The sequence below is a fragment of the Phoxinus phoxinus genome, assembly GCF_949152265.1.
Source record: "Phoxinus phoxinus genome assembly, chromosome: 17".
Taxonomy (NCBI): domain Eukaryota; kingdom Metazoa; phylum Chordata; class Actinopteri; order Cypriniformes; family Leuciscidae; genus Phoxinus; species Phoxinus phoxinus.
This window is the reverse complement of record NC_136892.1, coordinates 2,975,571-3,001,904: the sequence shown is the minus strand read 5'-3', so window position 1 is coordinate 3,001,904 and position 26,334 is coordinate 2,975,571. Positions and strand designations below refer to the sequence as shown.

The 26,334-nt window shown below is 37.4% G+C and overlaps 3 protein-coding genes across 17 annotated transcripts in view; 2 read left to right on the top strand and 1 right to left on the bottom strand.

The window, feature by feature from the left end:
* Positions 1 to 412, bottom strand: part of hspa4a (heat shock protein 4a) — a 44,580-nt gene extending 44,168 nt beyond the window's left edge. The window contains exon 1 of the mRNA XM_079585618.1: positions 263 to 412. Coding sequence (XP_079441744.1) covers positions 263 to 284 — 22 coding nt within the window. The 5' untranslated portion in view covers positions 285 to 412. The remainder of the gene's footprint in view (positions 1 to 262) is intronic.
* On the top strand, positions 65 to 4,170 carry zcchc10 (zinc finger, CCHC domain containing 10). The gene is made up of 4 exons (XM_079585621.1): positions 65 to 130; positions 295 to 456; positions 2,188 to 2,232; positions 3,298 to 4,170. The coding sequence occupies exons 1-4, from the start codon at positions 90 to 92 to the stop codon at positions 3,530 to 3,532; spliced, it is 483 nt and encodes a 160-aa protein (XP_079441747.1). The 5' UTR covers positions 65 to 89; the 3' UTR covers positions 3,533 to 4,170.
* A 721-nt stretch (positions 4,171 to 4,891) lies between these two features.
* The window catches only part of aff4 (AF4/FMR2 family, member 4), a 68,060-nt gene continuing 46,617 nt past the window's right edge, over positions 4,892 to 26,334 (top strand). For 8 of the 15 annotated variants that reach the window (XM_079585060.1, XM_079585065.1, XM_079585058.1 and 5 more), the window contains exons 1-2: positions 4,900 to 5,222; positions 22,357 to 22,534. In XM_079585060.1, the coding sequence (XP_079441186.1) occupies positions 22,518 to 22,534 (17 nt within the window). In that variant the 5' untranslated portion in view covers positions 4,900 to 5,222; positions 22,357 to 22,517. Of the gene's footprint in view, positions 5,223 to 22,356; positions 22,535 to 26,334 lie in introns of those variants that run through there. The other 7 variants (XM_079585062.1, XM_079585061.1, XM_079585059.1 and 4 more) reach the window with 3 other exon arrangements.

Sequence of the window (26,334 nt, the reverse complement as noted above, 5' to 3'; positions counted from 1 at the left end):
AACTGAATAAAATAGAAAGCTGAAGCCTCTCCTGAGCTTTAGATGGCGCACTTTATTTTTTCAGGCTCGCGCACAAGATCGCATCCAAAATGGCGACTCCCATGCATAGATTGATCGCTCGACGACAAGCGTGAGTTATTTGACACATTATACGATTTTGGAGTTGTATATTATATATTTTAATATATTATTTGTGTTTCTGTTTATCTTTATCTCATTAGTCGTCTTTTTGAGTTTTTGTTGTTTTAACACCAGGTTTTACCTTTTACTGCGCGGCTTCTCATATTTCCACAGGGAGGCAAACAAACAACATGTTCGCTGTCAGAAATGTCTGGAACATGGACACTGGTCCTTTGAATGCACCGGGAAAAGAAAGTATCTTTATAGACCTTCCAGGACAGCGGAGTTAAAAAAGAAGCTGAAAGACAAGGAGAACAACCCTTCAGAGGATTTGGGGTAAGAAACACAACGCATTCACATACTTGAGTAGTAGTAATATTGAATGAATGGATTACTAGTTTACTCGTTTATCAGTCAACATCTTTCGATAGAAACTCGCTTGTATATTACGGATATTTAAAGTTCAGTAATCTCCCGTAGTTCTAATATTAAAGGGGTAGTTCACTCAAAAATGAAAAGTCTGTCATACTTACTCACCCTAGTGTCCTTCCAAACCCATAAAACTTTCGTTCATCTTTAGAACACAAATTAACATCTTTTTTTGATGAAATCTGAGAGCTTTCTGTCCCTCCATTGACCGCTACGCAACTACTACCACTTTAAAGCTTCATAAAGTGATCGCAAAACTAATCCATAGGATTTGAGCGGTTTAGACTAGTCTAACATTTCTGAAGAGACATCAACACACACATCAGTTATGGTAAACCGAAGCTCAAGTATGTTGCTTGATGTGTGAGAACCAGTGATGTTCATTCTTGTTACGCATCACGTTTGAGCTTCAGCAAGAACCAATGAGGTTCATTCTCTGTTACGCATCACGTTTGAGCTTCAGCGAGAACCAATGAGGTTCATTCTCTGTTACTCAGCGAGAACCAATGAGGTTAATTCTCGTGTTACGCATCACATTTGAGCTTCAGCAAGAACCAATGAGGTTCATTCTCTGTTACGCATCACATTTGAGCTTCAGCAAGAACCAATGAGGTTCATTCTCGTGTTACGCATCACATTTGAGCTTCAGCAAGAACCAATGAGGTTCATTCTCTGTTACGCATCACGTTTGAGCTTCAGCAAGAACCAATGAGGTTCATTCTCTGTTACGCATCACATTTGAGCTTCAGCAAGAACCAATGAGATTCATTCTCTGTTACTCAGCGAGAACCAATGAGGTTAATTCTCGTGTTACGCATCACATTTGAGCTTCAGCAAGAACCAATGAGGTTCATTCTCGTGTTACGCATCACGTTTGAGCTTCAGCAAGAACCAATGAGGTTCATTCTCTGTTACGCATCACGTTTGAGCTTCAGCGACAACCAATGAGGTTCATTCTGTTACGCATCACGTTTGAGCTTCAGCGAGAACCAATGAGGTTCATTCTCTGTTACGCATCACGTTTGAGCTTCAGCGAGAACCAATGAGGTTCATTCTCGTGTTACGCATCACGTTTGAGCTTCAGCGAGAACCAATGAGGTTCATTCTCTGTTACGCATCACGTTTGAGCTTCAGCGAGAACCAATGAGGTTCATTCTCTGTTACGCATCACGTTTGAGCTTCAGCGAGAACCAATGAGGTTCATTCTCTGTTACGCATCACGTTTGAGCTTCAGCGAGAACCAATGAGGTTCATTCTCTGTTACGCATCACGTTTGAGCTTCAGCGAGAACCAATGAGGTTCATTCTCTGTTACGCATCGCGTTTGAGCTTCAGCGACAATTTTAATGTCAAAATGTTAGTTGTAAAAAAAGTATGAACAGAAAGCTCTCAGATTATTTTTAAAAGATCATTTGTTTTCTGAAGATGAACTAAAGTCTTACAGGTTTAGAACGGCATAATGGCGAGTAATTAATGACAGAATTTTAATTTGAGTGAACACAAAAATATCCTTTTTAGGCAGAAAAAAAATAGACTTCTCCATTATGTCCATTTGTTGTGTTTTTCAATCATTCATATTTCATTTCTCATGATAAATACCGGTACTGCATTTCAACTGTACTTTCTTGACACTTTTTAGACCTGGAATAACAGCGCGCAGTGAGAAAAAAACAAAGAAAAAAAGGTGAGTCATTGCCAGTGTTACCAGTATAAACATGTTATGCACTTTATAAAGTGAAATATTAAGATGTTTTATCTCATATATAATTACTTTGAGGGAACCAATTAACTTTTTTTTGCCCCATGCTAGGTCTGGTATGAGTTTAATTTAATTGCACTTGTATCTCACGGTTTTGCATAACGATCTATAAAATTAGTGTATAGTATATGAGTAAACTTATGTCCAAAACAATAAATGAGTCAAAAAAACAATCTGAGCCCTATGTTATAATAAATATATGGATGAATGGTGCATAAAATTGATTGTGTGTGTGTGTGTGTATATGTGTGTGTATATATATATATATATATATATATGTTAAAAATGAGAAATAAAAAAATAAAAAATATATAAATATATCATCATTATCAAAGTATATACATGCATACACGTGTGTGTGTGTGTGTACAGGTGAAACTCAAAAAATTAGAATATGGTGCAAAAGGTTTTCATAATCTGTAAGCCATAATCATCACAATTATAACAAATAAAGGCTTGAAATATCTCACTTTGCATGTAATGAGTCTATATAATATATTAATGTCACCTTTTAAGTTGAATTACTGAAATAAATGAACTTTTGCACCATATTCTAATTTTTCAAGTTTCACCTGTATATATGTGTGTGTATATATATATATATATATATACCATTATATTATATAAAGGTTGTAATACACAATATTATATGTGATGTGATACACACACACACACACACACAGTCAACATTGGAAGTGGATCATCAAAGACAAGAACGGGTATTGTTAAAAATGCATGCTTAACTTTGATTAAAGGTTTTGATCCACTTCAAATGTTGACTACACTAGGTATATATAGATATATGGCCATATACCTCTGGTATACCAACACAATTATGTATTATATATATTTACACACAAAAGCGGCCCAGATCACAAGGGGAAAATGTAATATTTCAGGTTGCTGTTGTTCACACTGCCATCATAAGGAACAAACACCGGTTGGATGTAAGCACAGCACTTGATATGCAGATCTGCTGTTTTCTTTCAGGTCCTCCTCCAGCTCCGGCAGCAGTGATTCGTCGAGCTCTTCTGGCGACTCTTCCTCAGACAGCAGCGACTCCTCCAGCTCCTCGTCCTCGTCTGAAGACAGTAGCAGCGACAGCGAGGACAGCTCCAGCCCGTCCTCGTCCTCCTCCTCCTCCTCGTCTTCCTCCAGCTCCGACTCCGAGTCCTCAAGCAGTTCGGATCAGGGTCCTCCAAAAAAGAGGAAAAAAAAGAAATGATTTGATTCGGACGCAGAACTGTCATGCGGTGACTGTTCGGTGACTGAACATGTGAGAGGAGGCTGGGGGAAGTGATGTAAAGTTTTGTAAAATGTAAAAATCTACGATCACATTCTCTTTTTTTTTTTTACTTTGAGACAAATGCAACTTTGTTTTTCCTTCTTGCCAGAAAGTAGTGGTATCTCAAACCTATAAATTAAAATGCTGTAATGATCTCCTCATTCATACTACAGATACTATTTTGCATATTTTTTAACATAAATGTTCCGTTCATGCTTCTTTTTAGTTAGGTTTTGAACTATTGTTGCTATAAAAAAAAAGGCGGGGGTGTTTTAACATGCTCTTCATTTTAAGATGAAATAAACTGATTTGTTACATGAAGAAATGTTTTCTTTTGTTAGTAATATTGCATTTAAATCACAAGTAATCTTTCTCATCAGAAAGATGAGTCAAAATGTTTGATTCGCAGACATGTTTGTACAGATTGCTTCATAAAATATTTATAAAGCATATCATGTTTGTATTGCAGTCTTTATTTGTGTTGAAAATAAATCATATTTGAGAAATCGCTAAATATATTATTATTTAGATGCACTACTGGTCATTGTGAAATTGCTAATTGTAATATTAAATATTTTAATAATATTTGATTATATGTTAAAATAATTTCTTCTGAGGAATTTTCAGCATCATTACTTCTGTCTTCAGTGTCACATGATCCTTCAGAAATCAGTATAATATGATGATTTGCTGCTCAATTATTAATAATTGTTAATGTTGAAAATTATTTTTGCTCCTTGATATATATTTTTTGGGCCAATGGATTTTTCAGGATTATTTGATAAATATAACCTTCAAAAGAACAGCATTTATGTCAAATATAAATATTTTAGGACATTATAAATGTCTTTACTGTCACGTTGGATCAGTGCGTCACTGAATAATAAAAGTATTTCATTTATTTTTTTTAAACCCTCTTTTATTTACCTTGCTGGTAATGTATCACGGTTACAAAGATGAACTATTCAAAATTATAATTATCAATCATAAATGTTTCTTGAACCGCAAATCATCATATTAGAATGATTTCTGAAGGATCATGTGACACTGAAGATGAGTAACGTTTTTTTTTTTAACGAAATTATTCCAAACTTTTGACCGGTAATGTAATATAAAATAATCTGCAGTTTAATAATTGAATAAAACATTGACTTACAAATACTGCTTCGTAGTAATAAATAATTAATAATAAATATAAATAATTAAATTAGTTATTACGAATCGGTTATATTAGACACATAATCCGAAACGTCACATCGTACAAAAATATAAAAATAAAATAAAAAAGAGTCTGCTTTTGAGGTGTCTAGTTTGAGGCTGTTCGCTGGCGTTGAGACGGACGCGCGCGTCACGTGACCACGTTAGTTTACCAAGCCGACATCAGCCAGCCAGAGACGCGATGATCTCCTGAAAATATGATCGTGATCTGCTGGAAAAAGCTGTCCGACACAATCATGACGAGCAGACGAGCCTCGGCGGCACGGCTCACTGAAGCGAGCGCTGTCTTTTAGAGCAGTTACGCGTTTCTTGCTGGTGTGTGACACATTTATTGGGACGATACAGCAGATCAGTGTGAACAAAGGGAAAGGCTTCATAGCTAGAATGCTTCGGGCCTAAAAGAAGCCAAGAGGTAAGTGGGCCATAATTCGGGCGATTACATAATTAAAATGATCTATGTATAGTAACATTTGATCATTTATTCATGAGATAGATTGTAACTAGAGTTGTTAATGAAGGAGAGCTAGCTTTATAGCTCGTTCAACGAGTGTGTTGTTGAAGTGTTTAGCTAACATGCGAACTGTCCAATCCTGATCTCACACTCGCATGCCATCATCGACTCGGAATTAATTATCAATTTTATACTTTCGATCGTGGACAGTTGCTAATGTGTCATTGGATACATATCAAGCGCTTTCGGATCAAGCGTTTATATTTGATGCCATTTTTTGGCACGTTTATTACTAGAAATGGACATTTCTGCTGATCGATAATTTAACGACGTTCAAACTAAATTGGCGTTTGAGTTTTAACTTCCACACATCGTTAAATGCTAATGGGAGAGTCACGTGAACACCCCCTTACTGACTGATTCAGGAGCTCAGCTGCTTGTTTGTTAGTGATATTGTTGTTATTATTGTTATAATAATCTGGTAACTTTTCTACTGTGACGTCAGTGCTTCGGACGACGGACGTCATGACGTAAAATGTTTGCGTCACCAACTTGACAATAATGTAAACACGGTCAAAATCATAGACAGTATATGGTCAAAATGGCAGTTTAAAAATAACAGTTAAAATGGCAGTTGTTTGCGGAGTTAAATTCGGTTCAGACCGGTTTCTGTTGAGAATACTTCGCATATTTTGTTGTAATTAGACATTTTAATTGTGATTACCTGCAGAGAAAAAAAAGAAAACAAGTTGTTTACTAAGAAGTATGATATTTTTGTAAGATTAATTCAACAGTGGTTGTTTTGTGCTTGACAGTTGTCAGCATTCTTGTTTTAGATTCACGTTTATTGAGGGATCATAGTGCTTACTCCATACATGTAGGTCTAATTTTAGGGCAAATCTACTGTTCAAAGTCAGAATTTACTGATTAACATCATTGATTGAACCACCATATCTTGCAAAAATGTAAAATAATAATTGTATTAGCCTACCAATGTTTGCTTGGAGGCCATTTTAAAATGCCAGTAGCTACAGCAGGAACTAGGGTTTGTTTGGAGTTGTATACTACTAATACCACTCTTACTATTACCTACTGTGGTATGTAGTATGCTTAGTGGCTTGTGTTAACCTGTGAAGTGGACTTCATAGGGTGTTTGTCTATCTTAAGTGATTAGGGAGTGTGTATTCTCAGTCCGAAGGGCAATGCAAATGTCATGGAAACAAGTGTGTATCAGTATATCCCTTTTTCAGGAAGTAGAGAGAGGCACGAGTGCTACACGAAGTTGTCATGGTGGACAACATGTTAAAAAAAATTGGATGAGAATTTTCCACTCTGTAGGGACTACTAGGCTGTTGTGTGTGAGTATAAAGTGCACACAAGACATGTGACTGTTATCTCTGTGAGTTGTAGGAATTGTTTTTTTAAGTATGATGGAAGTAAAGAAAACTTTTGCACTCAAGTGTAGGGTTCCCATAATGCAATATTTCAATCTCACCTTCCAAAGAGTGCAACAGTAAAAAAATCCCATGTATTTTCTCCAGAGGTCCTGCTTTTTAACTTGTAAACCTTTAAAGGTGAACCCACTGTGAGCTATGAAGATTTGCTTATTTCCAAAAAATAAGCATGTTTCACAAAAACTGCAAAGAAATCGCCTACAATTGAGATTCAAAACAAGCTAATCGCATCGCACTAGCGCACTCGAATGAAGCGCTGTGAATGAGGCTTTCAAACTACAGAAAGTCAGCATGAAACTAAAGTTGTGCTAGTCTTTTAGGGCGGGGCTTGATTTTGTCTTAGTGTATTGATTGGATGGTTGTGGTTTGCTATTGGTGGATCTCATGTGATTGACAGGGTGCCCCGCCCTCGTCATCAGAGAAGAGATGGAGGTAGTGGTGGGCGGTATACCGGTTCATACCGAAAACCGGTGTATATTTTCGTTACGATATACATTTTTAATATACCGCCATACCGATGTATTTAATTACACAACGTCTTCGGAGCGAACGTTACGCTGCGCGACATTGTTTCAGACGGACCCTTTACAATGTTGCGAGGCGTGGTGAGGGTAAACACAGCAGTGCTCTGGTGTTACGTTACAGGGAAGATGGATGCTGCAGAACTAGAACATGACACAGAAGAACTTGTGCCAAAAAGAGGAGCCGGGGCTGTTGTTTGGAGGTTTTTTGGTTTCCAAAAAGAAAAAAAAGGTTTCGAGAACCGTTCATCCAATCGACTTCACAAGGGAGTGCAGTGTCTCATTTGGTGCAATATAGATGGACATGCGAGACGCAACATTCAGAATTATTTCAGAATTCAGACACATTCAGAATTAATAAACTTTAGTAAACTAGGCTACAGAACAGCGCGAGCGGGAAGCGGCGCACCTCAAGCGGGCAGGGCTTATATGCTCCGAGAACGGACACTGGCTATAGTGATATAAAACGTAATCTAATATTTTTTTGACTAACAAATTACTGACACAGTAAAGGGTAGATTTAAATAAATAAAAACGAAATTTAAATAAATAAAAACGAAATTTAAATAAAGAAAAACGAAATTTAAATAAAGAAAAACCGAAATTTAAATAAAGAAAAACGAAATTTAAATAAAGAAAAACCGAAATTTAAATAAAGAAAAACGAAATTTTAATAAAGAAAAACGAAATTTAAATAAAGAAAAAACGAAATTTAAATAAAGATTATTTATACAAATATTTTTAATTTTTTTGTGTTTAATCAAATTTTCATAAAAAATATTTTTGTGAAATTTGCACAGTAAAAGCTCTGTATTTTGACTGCAATTGTCTTTGCATTCTGATTCCTCACTTCATTAGAATCATGACTGGCTCTTATTTGTAAACAACAGCATCATTTTCTGGGGCCATGCAAACCTGTATTACTAGTGTGGAATTATTCTACAATATTCACTAATGACAGTAAAATAGACCATCCTACGTCGATTTACTGCAGTAATTCCTCTCTCAACCAGTAGAAAATGCATTGAACAACACCTTATGCATGAAAAAAAAAAAAACGTCATAAACCGGAAAACCGGCATAATTTTGAAAAAAACCGTGATATACATTTTTGGTCAAACCGCCCAGCACTAGATGGAGGGAGGGGAAGTTATTCTGATTCAAGATTACGAGACACATGAATTTAAAACCATTATGACGTGCACGGCGGGTAAATCATTTATAATAAACACTGCAATATTCCATAAAAAAAAAACATAAACTGTCCATTTTGATTTCATGGTGACTTTATTTGTGTGTGTGTATAAATGTATGTATGCACATTTTGCAATACATTGAAAAAATGATGTTTGTTTCTGTATTAGGGGTGTAACGGTACGCAAAAATCTCGGTTCGGTACGTACCTCGGTTTTAAAGTCACGGTTCGGTTCATTTTCGGTACAGTAAGGGAAAGAAATGCAAAACATTAAACTGCTGGTTGTTTACTATAAACTTTTTTTAACAATTTGTTTACACTTTTTTTAAACGCACTTTTTAATAAAATATAATTAATAAAAAATATATAAAAATAAAAAAAGAATAAGAAATAAAATACTGCTGCAAAGTTCTCCACTAAATAAAATATAAAACCAATACTGGCCATGACGCTAGCTAGCGAGAGGCTGGGCTAAAGCTGTGTATGTGGTGATCGGGCCGAATTTTAGGCAGTAGATTTTAGACAGCAGTAACCGAACCCGACCCAAGCCCGACAGGCATAAAGATATTTATGTCCGAGCCCGACCCGAGAGTTAAAATCCCTTTTTTTTTTTCTCATACTAATGACACATGTACGTTTGTTTGTGTGGAAAGCCGCTTTTATTAAGCAACTGAAAGGCATTTGGAAATGTCCACAGATGAGCACATCAGCGCGCATGGAGCAACAAGCGCTCTTAACACAGGCGCGCATGCACGCGTTTCGTTGTCACAGCAACATAAACAAATTTCCGCACACAGGAAGACCGATGTTATGGTAATATTGTACATGTATTTGAATCACAAAAACGATTAATCAGATTTAATCAGTGCAACGCGGAGACTTCCGACACTTAATATGTTCGTGTGGAAACTCGGAACTGACGCATGTTCCTCACACAAAACTAGCCTAATTTACGTGAATGCATTCGGTGCACATGTGCACCGTACCCAAAGTCCTGTACCGAAACGGTCCGGTACGAATACATGTACCGTTACACCCCTATTCTGTATAGTATATAGATAATCAACATCTATTAATTAATGTTTATATGTAGGCCTAGCTGTCGTTTTTAATTCAATTTTCAGATTGCAGTTCTGTCTGATTTTCAAATGCTCTTTTGCTTCAAATCAAAGATTGTAATGTTGTGATTCACCTTGTAGCTGATTGGTTTTTTGTTTTATAACTCTTTAAAGTCACCATGAAATCAAAAATGAAGTTTTTTCGGCTTTTAGTATGAATATGTTAATTTTACTGTAATCTATAAGCTTGTGTGCTCCAAAACAATAACAAAATTCACAGTGAGAAGATATAAGTGTTCAAAACTTAGTCTCTCACTTCCGCCAATATGAATCAATGATTTTGATGACATCAGATTTTCTGTCCAATCAAATGCTCTCTAGAATGTGAAGCTCCGCCCCCTACATTATAAACACGTGCGTAAGCAGCGGCTAAAAAAAAATCAGTCGCTTGTTCACACGTGTACTGTTTGGTGAATGGCACGTTGTGCACTAGCATATATATGGGATAGGGAGGGACCGATTCAATTAGCGTGCATATGCTTTCCATTGGGCCGAGTGAAGTCCAGTCCAGAGACACGACACACAGAGCGGATCATATGATCGAGTCGCCGCGCACCACAGAACGTATCGGACATATTTGTATTGTGAATGCTGTATTTTAAAGTGATATGGAGAAACATTTAGAGATGAGGAGGAAACTGCAGCTTTAATGAGCTCAACAGCCGAGCTGTGATATAAACGGAACGCTATTGGCTGTTTAAAAAAGAGGAGGAGCTGTGTGATATGCCCCGCCCTGTCTTCCTGTTTCAGTGGAAATGACGTCAACACACTGAATAACGCTGTGTGTTTCAAGGCACTTCAGTGGGCCTTTAATGAAGACTTTTTAAAAATCCCTATGGGAAAAATATCTCCGAAACCATGCTCTACTTTGAGAGCCTCTGACTTTTTCTTGACTTAGGCTATTATTTAATCGGACAGTCTAAAGTCAGCTCATTTTTGTACAAACCTGGATTAAGAGTGAAAAATATTCCATTTTCATAAATGCTATTTTTACACAAATGTTGTATTGGTTGTAGTAGGCAGTTTATAAAGATTAGTTTATAGCCATAAAATGTCATCCTGCTGTATTGCATAAATGAAATGAATAATTACCCAGCGAACTCATGCATGCCTTCAGGCTCCTGGCACAGATGTAAATCCTGAGCCGGGACAGACCTTGTGCTGCTTATGTAACCAAACTAAACACACACACACACACCGTCTCTGACCCGTACACTGGGATCAGAAGACGTGCGCACTAGCGGTGTAACGCGACCCTCATGTCACGATTCGATACATATCACTGAACTCACGAACGATCCCATATTATTGCGATACTCCAAGACATGGTAAAATGTTAACTAAAAATTTAGTGTGTGTGTAAATGAAGTCAATAGAGACACCAGAATAACAATATTCATGATTCTGAAGCTGAAAACAGAATTATTATAGATGAATATGCTTGATCTCTGTCACTCACTAGATATATTTAAAATAATGTAGGACACTTTTTACTGCTAACATCAGACATTTGGCATTATCAGGACCACAAATATCCCCTCATTGCATTATTATTATGAAATTTTATTTGAGGTAAATATCCATTTTTTGCATTTTTGTATTGCGATATATTGTAACACCCGAGTCTGTGATGCTAGAGCCCGACACAACCTCTGTGTAAATAACATCATAGGTCTTCCTGTTTTAGTTGAGATGTGTGGCTTAAGTTGACCATTTCCTCTCTCTGTGTTTATGACTAGAAAGAATGTGGCTGACGCTTGTTTGCCATTGTCAGTTTATAAAAGCTTCTACAGTTGTTGGCAAGGGATCTATCAGGCCATGCTACATGTTCTTCTCTTGTATTTTTGAGGATCGCTGTTGTTGTACTTGCGACTTCAGCTGGCTGTGTTCTAGGCAGTGTTGGGGAAATGCATTACAAGTAACTCGAGTTACGTAATCAGATTACTTTTTCAAGTAACTAGTAAAGTAGCGCATTACTTTTAAAATTTACAACAAAATATCTGAGTTACTTTTTCAAATAAGTAATGCTTTGTTTTCCCATTTATTGACTGACAGCTCTCCTGTCCTCATGTTGAGACAAATCAAAGTGCAGAGGCGTGTGTGTGTGTGTGTGAGAACATGTTTATGTAGTTCTAGACTAAATGTGAGCATTTACTCATCTCACTTGCACAAAAAAATATTCAATATTTTTCAAAATGAATAAAATCAGTGAAATGCAGAATCAGAAAACTATGCAAACCTCCAAATAACTAAATATGTTACATAAAACATACATTTTATTCATTTAATCTCACTTTATAGACCAATGTACTTGCTTCTGACCTTCGATGATGCAGTTAAATAAGCAGAAATGACTATAGATGGATAGAAAGGTTTGCTTGTTTGCTTTCCTCTACTGTACACATTTCCTTCAGCCTGAGGATTATTATTTCACTTTCGGTGTGAAAGGATCTTTACATTTGCCCAAAAATAGAACTTTTGTGTTATAAAAAAACAAGCCCAGGTGGGAACAAAAGTAACGCAACGCATTACATTTCTAAAAAAGTACCTAAGTAATGCAATTAGTTACTTTTTAAGGGAGTAACGCAATATTGTAATACATTACTTTTAAAAGTAACTTTCCCCAACACTGGTTCTAGGGCTGGCACTTTTGTGAAAAAATCCTGTTCGATTTGAGACATAAGTGTTCATTGAATCGATTGTAAAATACATTTTCTATGTCTAAAGACGTTTCCATTTTCAATGCCAAATATAGGCAAATCCACGGACAACTAAAGTTGTAGTCTTTGGCGTGAAGTTTCGTGCACAATGACAAACAGGAGTGCAACATTATCGAAAAACAATAAGCAGAGTGGACTGCCATAACATCAGTGAACAACATTATTACTGCACGCTTCAACATGCATGTTTACTATTAGAAATGTCAAACAAATTTCGCCTACGTAGGCGATTGTAGCCCGAATCTGTATGCATGCGACTGTCTGAATACCGGCAGAATTCACATTTTTGTTGTAAAAAGAGACATATTATGCAGAAGTATGATTTGCTGTTATTGTAACGTCTGTCCGAGAGTTTGACGTCTGCCCAGATGAAGAATAGGAAAGACAGCGCAAACGAACTGGTAGTTCCACGAGTCTTTTATAGATGTTCCTCTCAGCTAGGCACACTCTTCACATACGTCAAAGAGAAAATGTTAACAGGGAAAAGAAAACGCTCTCAAACACGCCACAAATCAATGTGTAAGTAAACACAGTATAATAAAACAGCAGTCAGCAGAAGAGCGGCCATCTTCCTCTTCTCACGCTCACTGCTCACATAAGAACAGCGCGCATACCATAACGTTCGCCATAGAAGTCGTCATCTTAAACGCATATAAAAATTCATGTCATGAACACTTATTAACACTAGGTGGCCGTTACATTATGTATGTTTGTCAGAGCCTGCAGTTGCTGTGTGTGTGACGAGCGTTCGCCGCGGCGTCGCCTCCGAGAGAAGGCCGTTAAAATCGATTACATATTTTCTTTTTCGAAGCTTGTGTTTCATGACCGTAGGTGAGAGTAGGAACGTAGATTGACCGGTAAATGGTCAATCTTTTTTTGCCATAAGAAAAAACAAACTATCGGTATCGACCGATATCATTCTGAATAATCGGCTGTCAGTATCGGCTGAGACCTTTAATATCGATGCATCTTTAATATATGTGACCCTGGACCACAGAACCGGTCACATGGGTCAGTTTGTTTAAAGCATCAACTGGAAGCTGAATAAATAATCTCTCCATTGATGTGTGGTTTGTTAGGACAATATTTGGTCGAGATACAACTATTGAAAATCTGGAATCTGAGGATGCAAAAAAATGTAAACATTGAGAAAATCTCCTTTAAAGTTGTGCATTTATGTTCACGATTGTGCTGCATTCACTCACAAAAATACATGTTTTATATATTTACGGTAGGAAATTTACTAAATATCTTCATGGAACATGATCTTAATATCCTAATGATTTTTGGCATAAAAGTAAAATGGATAATTTTGACCCATGCAATGTATAGTTGCTATTGCCACAGATATACCCGTACGGCTCCAGACTGGGTTTGGGATCCAGGGTCACATATACGACTATGGCCCGCATGTGCTGAACACCTCTGGAGTAAACTAACACTATGTTCAGAGAGTAACTGCTGTGGCTCCTTACAAACTTAGAAAGTTGAGGTTATTTGCTTACTTGCCGTCCCTTAAACACACGGGATATGTCACATAACCTGCTCTCTGGAATCCCTCCCTGTGTGAGGTCAGGACAGCCGGAGGCGTTCATCTACTGCAGCAAATTGCCAGTCACTTAAAGGATAAAAAAGCCTGTTTTCCCAGATACTATTGAGCATTTGTGTTGCTGTGTCTAAAGGCTGCTAGTGTCCCGTGCCAAATATGGAAAGTGTTTCAAAAACCTGCATTTACTTGACTTATTTCTCCCCAAAAATCAAAAATGCTCACCCTCAAGCCATCCTAGCTGTATATGATTTTTTCTGAAATGTAAAATAAATATCTATAGTGAAAGAAACAGCAATGTAAAAAAAAAAAAAAAAACTAATATAAAGCATCTATTTGTAAATGCATTTTTTAAGCCGTGCAGGAACCTAATTTTGTTGTTATATCATCATCCAATTTGAAACCATTTCTTTACATATAATTATTTGGCGTCAACGCCTGGTAAATCCAGATATTACTCTTTATTACTGGAGGTAATCCTCTCAGAGTGACCGCTTCTCGCTCGCAGCACAAGCTCAGACGTGTGTGTGTGTGTGTGTGTGTGAACGTGACTGGGGCTCGGCTGAGGCTCAGTCACGTTCGTTACACACAACCATTCAGACATGATTATTCCTACATTAAGTTTCATGAGCCTTCAGTACACCAGAAGGGCCGTCACTGAAAGGACACGAACTTGCTTTTCAGTCAGTGAGTCAGATTTTGATTCAGTGAAGAAATCATCATCTTGCTGATCCAACCCAATAACTTAAATACTGTGTGTGTGTGTGTGTGTGTGTGTGTGTGTGTGTGTGTGTGTGTGTGTGTGTGTGTGTGTGTGTGTGTGTGTGTGTGTGTGTGTGTGTGTGTGTGTGTGTGTGTGTGTGTGTGTGTGTGTGTGTGTGTGTGTGTGTGTGTGTGTGTGTGTGTGTGTGTGTGTGTGTGTGTGTGTGTGTGTGTGTGTGTGTGTGTGTGTGTGTGTGTGTGTGTGTGTGTGTGTGTGTGTGTGTGTGTGTGTGTGTGTGTGTGTGTGTGTGTGTGTGTGTGTGTGTGTGTGTGTGTGTGTGTGTGTGTGTGTGTGTGTGTGTGTGTGTGTGTGTGTGTGTGTGTGTGTGTGTGTGTGTGTGTGTGTGTCAACTCAATCGAAGGACGGCTATTATTTGTATAAAGTAATTCAGTATTTTCAGCTTCAGAATCATGAATATTCTTATTCTGGTATACAACATTTTATCATGTCTTGGAGTATCGAAATAATATGGTATTGTGAGTTCAGTATCGTGATATGGATGATTTTTTTTTAAAATAATTTGAAAAGTGGTCGATTTGATATGGTTTCTAAAAAGCCACAAATCTATCTTTTTCCGCATTAACTTCCGCAAACATTGGACGTTAATCTTATGACTAGTCTTCTCCACTAGATGCTAGGGGTGTGCTAAAAAATCGATACAGCCATACATCGCGATTTTTAAATTCATGATACACAACATCGATTTCCAGCTCAAAAAATCGATTTTAAAAAAAATAATAAAAAAAATAAATTAAATCACGTTTTAAACGGGGTGTGACCTGGTGAACTACAACCTCCGTTCCTGCAACGTTAGATGTCGCAGTATGGCGGCTTTATGTTCTTGTCGTGGACAACATATCAGACTACACACGTTGCTTTCCGACCAGTCATCGCGTGCCGTCTCACACACACATTCACTCGCACACATACACACACTCGCTCGCGCTCACTCACACACTCTCTCACACACACGCACTCTCTAACGCTCACTCACTCACACAAACAGCGCGCGCGCACACACACACACACTCTCGCGCTCACTCGCACACACACTCTCTCGCTCACTCACTCACACAAACGCACATTCACTCACACACGCACTCTCTCGCGCTCACTCACTCACACAAACAGCGCTCACACACTCTCACACACACGCACTCTCTAACGCTCACTCACTCACACAAACAGCGCTCACACACTCTCACACACTCTCGCGCTCACTCACACACACAAACGCACGCTCACTCAGTAGCGCACACACACTCTCTCGCTCACTCACACAAACGCACATTCATTCACTCACACCGCACTCTCTCGCGCTCACTCACTCACACAAACGCACATTCACTCACACACACAAACGCACGCTCACTCAGTAGCGCACACACACTCTCAATTTCGGTAGTGAAAGCTGCATATTTCACTTCATTGTTTACATGGACAGTACCTGAGTATCTGCACTTTATTTCCATGTTTTTTTTTTTAATTCAAGCTCAGCCCCACATAACCTCAGTGAGTTAACTTACCGTAACTGTGCACTACACTTTAATTTAGTTTAAAATATCTAATGCACTTTATTTTAACGTTTTTAATGTGTCCATTGTTAAAAGTTCATGTCTATTTTGTTATGGCAGCTAAAAAAATAAATTGGAAAGGAAATTTTGTAATATATTGCTTTGACTCAATTCTTCTGCTGATTTATCAATGTGATCTGATGTAGGACTACTCAGATGGCACACACCGTAACTTGTATTTTATTTTGGTTTTACATTTTTAGTTAACTGTGTGGAATATCGCAATATTTATCGTATCGTGATGTATCGTGATGAAATCGTATCGTGATCCATGTATCGTGATGCGTATCGTACCGTGAAGTCCTTGCCAATACCCACCCCTACTAGATGCTGAACATGGCGGAGCTGGGTCCGAGATTAAAGACGATCCAGACAGTGGAAGCAACCGCCAGTGTCCCGATCGGGCCAGAGCTCATCACAGTTATCAGGCGCGCACGAGAACTCGCGGGCACTATGTGAGGATTGTTGTGTGCGCACGCCAGGGGCGGAGCCAGAGTTTCATTTTTGGAGGAGTCCCATCTTAAAATGAGCGTGCAACTAATATATATGTATATATATAGCTTAATATCTATAAATAAAACGGCTTAAAGGAGCAATTCACCCGTGGGAACATCAATCTTTATTGAAAGTGGGTCATATATGTAGTCGAAATGTAACATAAATTTTGAATTTGGTGCCTTGATCAAGGCACATTTGTATGGAAAACAACAACTCCCACAATGCACCACATTGCACAGCTCCGCAAGCCACTCCCACTAATCCAGAGCACCACGAAACTAGGATGGTTCCCAGAACAAACGTCCGTGTCCTCGTATGATTCAGAGATTTCGTATCATTCTCCTGTCTCAGGGAAAAATGAGGGAGACCATTCAAAAATATGACTGGGTTTCTAACGATACAAAGTCCAGATAATCCAGCGATTCACGTACGAAAAACAGCAGGGAAAGATTTAAAAGCAAATATGTACAGCATAAAATGACAGCATTTGTACTTCCCTGTTTCAGCAGCATAACAGCGTTCAGCTTAGCTCCGCGGCCATAACTCACGGGATTACCGTGTCAGTCTACGGGGCGATTATTAAAAATATCAATGATGTCGTAGTCCAAAGAATCGTCCAGTTTCTCCTTCTCGCTCATCTTTCCGTGCTTTTCTGAAAAAGCGTAATATTGTACTTTGCGCACCTGCCATTGTCACCGCATATTAACCCTTAAAGACCCATACAGCCGCCGGCAGCTAAAAATAACTCTTGTTCTTTAAATGTTTAATAACTTTTAAACCGCTAATCCAATCCGTATGCTTTGAAAAGTCCCGTAAAGAGGAGATCCGCGGCTTTTATGTGGTACTGGCTTACCGATTAATCGGGTTAATCACGTTAGGACATTCAGAGGCTCCGTAGTGAATGTGATTGCGTCATCAGGCCAGTGAAAATTTTATCATTCAATTTATTGAATCAAATCGGGACATCGGTTTCGATATCCAGCCCTAATCAGTATTCATATAACTGAAGTAAAAGTGCTTTTATTTAATACCGTGGCACTGTAGCTTTGAAATAAACACTGGCACAACTACCATAGAAGTGTATGCTTTTGATGCATTTCTGCCGGATTGTCGTTTTAATATATTGCCCTCCCCTATTTTAACCCCTACCGCGGCACCCCCCCTTTTTTAATAGACATGAAAATGCACATTCCCAACTTGAATGGTTGTAACTCAAGAATGCTTTGGAATATAGATGTAAGATTGGTCTATTAAGAAATAAATCAATTAAAAAAGTTAAACAGAAAAAAAGTTATAGAAGTTTGAGTTTATGAAAATGTACAATGTTAAAAATGTAATTATTAATATTTTATATAAAATGTATATTTTCAAAACCTGGTGGACTCTAAAAAAAGAAAAGAAAAAACAAAGCCAAAAATTTGAACAAGTTGTTTCAAATTGTAGGTTGATATCTCAGAAAATCTGCGTTCAGTGAGATTTAGTTTGGGCGCAGTACCACACTTCTCCACTAGTGGACATTACTGCCCATATAAGGGCGCCTCCATTTCCATATGTTGTTTGAGTGATCTGAACCATTATTTTTACAATTTTTATACAATTTATGAAGTAGACATCCTATTCAGAAGTAGTATTGGAAGTTTGGCAGATTTTGAAATGAATTCAACCTCTAAGAAACACAAAAGATCACGTATGTGCATTATAGCTCGCCGCCACATCACAAATGCTGAATCTATTATTATTTTCTTTATATTTAAAACATTTTCAGACCTTTTTTTCTAAAATAATTGAACGGATGCTATCTTTTGAACTCTTGGCATGAAAACAAACTGAGGTTTCTACCATTCTTTCATGATTTTTCATGTTCATCACTATTTCAAAATAAAGGTCTGAACACCTTAGGAGTATGAACATATTCTTGTTGCAAATTGATAAATTACGGCTCCTCTGTCATATATTTAGAAAATCAGTAAACAAATATGTAAACTAGAGATTGTAAGCTTTCAAATGATATATAGTTTGTCAAGATTAGTTTAGGATATTACGGTTTTAAATATGTAATGCCAATATAAGGAGTTTCTTCATGTTATGGTTTTACTATCAACATTTGATTGAGTTTGCTCTGGAAAATGAGCAGTTCACAGATTTCCTTTTCCTTGTACTATGTGACAAACGACAATTGTAAATAATAATGTGAAGAAATCCCTTGCAGTGTTTTTACCTAACACTAATTCACAAATACAGTGTGGAATAAACATGGAAGCGCCCGTGCCTTCTGAAAAATGGTGTTAATTTTTTACTGTTGATGACATTTTGAGTTCAAAGTGCTTCTTTAAAGAAGTTAATATTGCACAGAGGCAAGCTTGGGTTTGACACGTTGCGTCTCTGTGTGTGTTAGAGATGAAAAGTCATCTCATATCATGATTATAGTGACAAAAAAAGATCATGTTATGGTCTGGAAATGTTCAAAAAGTGCTGATACACGCACTGAAATTATTTAAACAAATCTTGTTAGCACAAACATTAAAATAATGACATTAGCAATGATGGCTAGACTTTAAATGAACAAAAACATGTTGGTTTTGTGACTTACAACATCGACTAGCATGTTCAAATAAAGTTTGACGACATATATATATCAATATTTCAACCATTTAAAAAAAAAAGGGATGCATCACAATAAGGTATTTTATTTGCTCCATGGATAATTCTAGATGCATTATTATTCAAGTTTAGAATTAAAAGCTGATGGATTTTAGGATGCACATTATATTATTACCCATTAACTGGTTAAAATATATAACGATGCATAAGTTTCGCATTGGTCTGACGGGCTGAATGAAAACGTAAATCCACTCTCTGACAGTAGGTGGCGCTTATGCAGGTGCAGAAATAGAGCGGTTTTTACTCATCGAAACTTTAGACAGTCGGTTTCCTTCAGAGATTCATTAATATAATCCATTCATAAATAATTCTTCATTTAAAAATAATCATGTGGAAATCCTGATAAAAAACTACATTACCCATGATGCTCTACAGAAAATTACACCAATCAGAGAGTCGAAAAAAAGCAAAACGCACCAATAGCTCATAAGCTCCGCCCACTCCCATGCACACTCTCAAAATACTTAAATGTTTATATATATGCATATTTTGCTATATATATTTTTAAAAATATAATCATCATTTGTAAATGAGTAGTTTTAGGTTTCTCCATCGTTTTTAATTTGATTATGATGTTCGCAATGCTTCATGGGATCTTCTTTCGCTCACTAAAGCCGAAGTTTTGTACCTTTTGTCTTTTTGTATGATTTTTAAGTGTATTTTTTGCTTCAAATCAAAGTTTGTAATGTTGTGATTCTCCAGCTGGTTCGTCTGGTTCATGGCTTATAGCTTATAAATCTTTAATGAAGACCTTTTAAAAATCCCCATGGGAAAAATGAATGGATAAAATACTTGCACTCCATGGTTCATACATTGAAAAAACAAAACAAATAAAAAAAAAAACAGTGCCAGCTTCAGATTAAAGTGAAGTTTTATGTCCTCTCTCAAATCTTCATGTATTTTAAGGTCATCAAATGGCATCTAGTCTAAAACTCAGTCTTAATAATGTACCGTCATCTATAGTAGTACAATAGATCTCAAAAACACTGTGTGCTATAAAGTCTGTACACTTTAAACTTTACAAATGAAGACAATAGATTAGCCCACTTCTTCCGGGCATAATAATAATAATGCACATAAAATGTGGGCCAGAATCTTTCCCAGTGTAAGAGAATATTGCTTTACAACTAAAACACACACAACTTCTCTCATCTATTGGATGCATTTGCATTTTAACAAAGAAATGAAAATACATACAAATTGGTTATACCCGGCCTTAACCCTTTATTTGCATGTTATATAGCCATGCATGTCCCAATTTAAAAGCTCAAGGAGCCGGTTAACCTTGAAGCGTTTTGATTTTATATAGTAAAGTCATTAGGGATCTCATGTATGGCCTCAGATTGACTGACTGGACATGATGTACATGATTCGCTGAATCCAAAACACACTTTTTTTGTAGTTTAAATCGAGACGATGGGGGTGTAGTTTTCAAAAGTTTGCATTTTAATGCCCCAAAACACAGTTGTTGTGTAAATGAACGGCCAAAACGCATACGTTTAGTTTAAAACGAGTTTCTAAAGACATTACATTAGTCTAATTAGACCGTTTCCATGTCTCATGACGAGTAAGAAATTCAGATATGAATATTTTAACATCTCTGATTCAGTGCTAGTCTTGATTCAGTGCTAGTCTTGATTCAGTGCTAGTCTTGATTCAGTGCTAGTCTTGATTCAGTGCTAGTCTTGATTCAGTGCTAGTCTTGATTCAGTGCTAGTCTTGATTCAGTGCTAGTCTTGATTCAGTGCTAGTCTTGATTCAGTGCTAGTCTTGATTCAGTGCTAGTCTTGATTCAGTTCTAGTCTTGATTCAGTGCTAGTCTTGATAAGCTTAATTCATTCAAACTTTTGATTCAGAGATTGGTTTGAGATTCATCGAAGTACATGATTATTTTATTTTTAAGCAAATGTTTTAGTTAAAAAAAACAGCCATGTTCAGTTTGTTGTCTTAAAATAAAAACACAATCATATAGAATTATGTGGAAGGGTCAAAGGTTATGGTTGATTCAGTGTGACATCACATCACATGCTTGAAAACCCAGAAATATCAGGGCGATATTAAAATTGTGATTTTTTTTTAAGGCCTGAAAAAGTCATTGATTTATTTGTGTAGTAAATATAATTTTATTTTTTATTCTCCGTCCATCCTACAATGATTTGATTGGTTGTTCTGTTGCACTGAATAAAAAAAAAACGTGTTTAAGAGTTGAAATAAAAAAAATAGTGCTATTTATCATATTGATCCCTGCCGCTAATCCCTGCTTATTTTAGGATACAGGCTAATTGCTAATTGTTAATTCACCCACATCACTCTATTAAATTGTATTATTTTTTCTAATCATAATGTTTTATATATATATATATATACACAGTATATAAAACACCAGGATGGTTAGTCAGTTGTTTTTGGTGATTCCCATATTGCATCTAATTGCCTCATGGCCACCTGGGTGCACTAATGTTTCTGACACGCTTTCCCTCTAGACTCGGAGAAAAGCTGTGTCTGGCCCTTTAAGGAAACTGACGCTGCTAGTGTTGGCTCAGGCCCAAGTGGGGGAGGGCACGTGTTTACTGAGAGACAGCAGCTGATTGGCTGCTGCAAGTCTTCACATCATAGAGAGGAGGGGCCAACTGGCATAAAATAACATGTCCTTATAAGGGCGTTGGTGGACTGCACCATTCTCCACAGCACACGAGGGGTGTCCTCCTTTAGAGAAGCAGGGTTTATAAGGATTTGTATAGATAAACTTCACATTACGTGACTTCACATTGGAGGTGTTATTGATAAAAATGCAGAAGGATGAGTTTTATCATTATCATTGGTTTTGTGTAACTTATTTTTGTTTTTCTTCTTGATGGGCAAATGTGTCTCTATCAAACTGTGAATTTGTTCCAGAGCGTCTGATACGGCACACTTCAGTGTTTTACTGTGATGTCCTCACCTCTGTGTGTTTGAGCTGTGCCTCCTCTCTTCAGCTGGAGTGGTTCGCTCGGTAGACAGACTATAACCTCCCCTCCCTAAAGTCAGATTTATCTCAACTCCCAGGAAATACAGCAGTGACGATTGAAGCGTGAAAGCTGCCGATCAAGAAAACTGTGCCTCAAAAGTGGACGGTACTAAAGCAGAGGGAGCCGTAGCTGGAAAGAGCCATCGAGTTGTCTGGAATTTTCTCTCAATCCTCTTCCAATGGTTCATTGGTTGAGGCCATGGCCTCTCAGTCAGGGTAAGCTAAAGCACCAGCCATGTTTTCAGTGAGTAACTCCTATAGTAGTCACGGCAAAGTTTGAGGCCTTCTCTCAGCAATCTACATACCGTTCTCCTGTTATTTCTTTATTTCATAGACTTTATTGTGTCTTGTCTGTTTTAAAGTTGGTCTTAAAATGAGCAGTGCACTGACTAAGAGTCAGAATATTCTAGATAGGGCCGGATGGATAATAATCTGGATTATATTACGGTTTGGAAATATTGATATTAAGACACTTTAGTTTGCTCTGTCCTGAAACTGATTTTTCTTGGGCATGTGGAGACATCTATACCTGGCTAGACGTATATCATTCAGGATACTTTACTTCAATTGACATGGACATTTAAGCAATCCAGTCAGAAGACATGTCAATTTCCCAGCAATACTTTCTGATCGTCATAGAATCACTCAACTTGCATCATAGGATGTCAACGCCATCGTGTCATATGAGAGATCTTGGGAAATTTCGGATGAATAAAAGCACGTTCACGCTAAGGACGCAAAACATAAAGATACAGTTCTAACAATCGTTCTAAATATAAAAGAAAAGCAGAGTTCACACCACAACTATAACGATATCGTTAGAAATCACTTTCAGATCGTTTCTTCCCGGATTAACAGTAAAAACATTGACAGCCAATCAGAATCCACCCTGTTTTAAAGAGCTCGAGCGTTTAAAGAGCCGTATCGTGCGCTGGTGTGGACGCTATTATAGTTATTAGTTCTCGTTCTTGGTGTGAACGGGCCTTCATTGGAATCACTTTCAGATCGCTTCTTTCTGGATTAAAGCAACACTAAATAAAATGTTTTACGTAAGGGTTAATGCCCGACGAGGTGTCCAGTGTCAGGTATTTATGGACTTATAATGGACATCCGCTGGGCGTCAGACGGTTCACGCCTCGCCGTCGTCCATTAATACCTGACAATGGACACCATTCATCCGCTTATACCATGTTCACTTGCCAAATAACACATTTTTAAAACATTAGTTTAGAGGTCGACCGATAGTGGATTTTACCGATAACGATAGCTAGGTTGGGCCATACTTGCCGATAACCGATTAATGAACCGATAGTTTTTAAAATTGATACTGGATAAAAACAAACATAACACTCCAAGTAAAACAGTGCTGAACTTTATTATATATAAAAAAAAAAAACTGTATTGAACCATGAAAACATGCTAAATTAAATAAATATATAAATGTGAATAAATATTTAAGTCAATAAAAGACATTCATTCAAACTGAAACAAAAAGTAATACTCTAAATAACGAATAAAACCAGTTACATTCAAAATTTTACTATTTAACTGTTCTTTTCAAGCCAACTTAATTAATAAAAAAGTAACAAAATTTGTATTAAAGTGAAGATGAAAAAAAATAAATAACCGAAATCGAATGCTTTTCTTATTCGTAATGTTTCTGTCGGCTGTATGAACATCAGTTTGCTTACGTCTCTAGCTTTAAATATGCAACTTCTCTGCATATTTAATGCATAAAAGTGACCAGCTGGATATGAACTAATGCAAATATAGAGGTAACAATTGTGACATTAAACATTCGGGTCGGACTTACGTTTATGTTTGTCAGTGTTTTAACCGCTTGAGGTACTACTAATGTTAGCGTCCTCTCAGCCTCGAAGGCAAACAAACATACTGTTGTGCTGTTCTCTACTAATGCAGCATTTAGTCAACAAATTAATCACTTTATAATGATATGACAATGTACTGTATACATACATTTGAGCTGTCGGTGCTTTAACCGCGCATCTGATGTCAGCGCTCTCCACGCAGCATGTGCTCTCAGTGCAGCACGCAGGATCACGTGTCGAAATAAACAACACGAGGCACCAGTGATAGTTTTTATTACACCTCTAGAGGCCGCTCTTGTACTGCATCATGCCAGCAGACCCTTCTCAGCTCTTACACTGTGTAATGAATGACAGCGCGCGCTTCTCAGCCGCTCCAGCAATGGACGCAACCAGGAAAAACTATCGGTATATATTTTTGCCGATAACGATAGTTCCACCAGTCAACAATCGGTGCCGATTAATCGGCAAAACCGATGAATCGGTCGACCTCTACATTAGTTTATATTTTAATTAGTTTTACAATCGAAATCGAACGGTTTTAGAACTCCTTTACTAGGTGTCCTACATCACTTTTTAATGGACATCCTGCAGCCAATCAGAATCGAGTATTCACCCAGACCATGGTATAACTTAAAATAATGTTTCCAAAACCGTATCAGCAGTTCATCAAGTCGTAACGGTGAATGGCACTTCTGGATTCGCTTTGCGGTCCTTTATCTGCTATAACCACACACTGTAAGATTGCCGGACCGGGTCGCGTTTCTGTAGTTCGAATGAGACGTAAGAAAACTACAAACTCGACTTGCTTTACGCCAAGCGTTAATAGTCATTATTTAGTTTTTCTTCGATTCTGATGTCGCAATACATCATATTTTCATGAAATCATGCATTATACTCTACCTTGCCTGTGGACATCGTTCACTCCAGAGCCGGCGCTGGATAAACAGTGAGTGTGTGTGTGTGACAGCAGCGGCGCTAGGCTAAGTTAATTACGACAGCGGTAATGGATAATTCCACTTCCAACCTGTAGGGCGACCGCAGAGGAAAAGTTATTTAGTGTTGCTTTAACAGTAAAAATATTGACAGCCAATCAGAATCCATCTTGATTTAAAGAACCGTATCGTGCGCTGGTGTGGACGCTATTGTAGTTCTGATTAGTTCTCGTTCTTGGTGTGAACGGGCCTTAAATCAAAAGTAGGACTGGACACTTAAATCGAGATATGGTCTCTATATTTCCTTCCCAGCCAAGATCCGGACAATGCTTTTTTTTTTGGATAGTTATACATTTCCGGAGTACTTTGTAAAATAAAAAATCCTAAACACTCAAAATAGTCAAAGATGAGAATCTTGGGATTTCCAGAGAGCCGAAGTCTAAGAATTTTTACCAATATTTACCAAAAAAAGTTAATATTTCTCCCAACTGGATATGAATATAAAAAGGTTAGATCAGATGTTTTATCAGGCTATTTATTCGACATTGCACACTGGAGGTGCAGGTTTACCTCGTAAAGTATGGCAAAGTAATAAACTACTAAAAACAAACAACGTACATAATCTAATAATCAAAACTCTCATCATGAGGACAAAGCAGAATTAACTAACGGAATTAAGTTTTTTGGTTTTCCCTTGCCATCTCTGAATAATTTTCCAAACTCTCTAACATTGTTTATTATGAAATCCTCTTAATATGATTAATAAAGCTAAATGTATGGGAGGGGGGAGGGAGGGGACGAAACGTCTAAAGACATTAAAGCGTAAACTTGTCACAAACCTGGTTTGTCAAACGTTCAGAGTCATCAGTATGACAGATCAAAATAATTGTATTCACATCTATTTCTCTGCTCACTGCGTCTCTGCAACTGTTGTTAAAATAACCGCTTCACCTGCAGCTCTTAAAGGGATAGTTCACCCAAAAATTTAAATTAGCCCATGATTCACTCACCCTGAAGCCATCCCAGCTGTATATGACTTTCTTCTATCAGACGAACACAATCTGAGTTATATTAAAACATGTCCTGACTCTTCCAAGCTTTAATGGCTGTATGTCTTTGAAAGTCCATTAAAGCGCATCTATTCATGATAAAAGACGATTATAATCGGTTTACGGCGAAAGAGTAACACTTGACCCGACACACAGCGTAATGGAGGCAATTGTCGCGGCTCAAACGCCATAAATCGATGTGTACG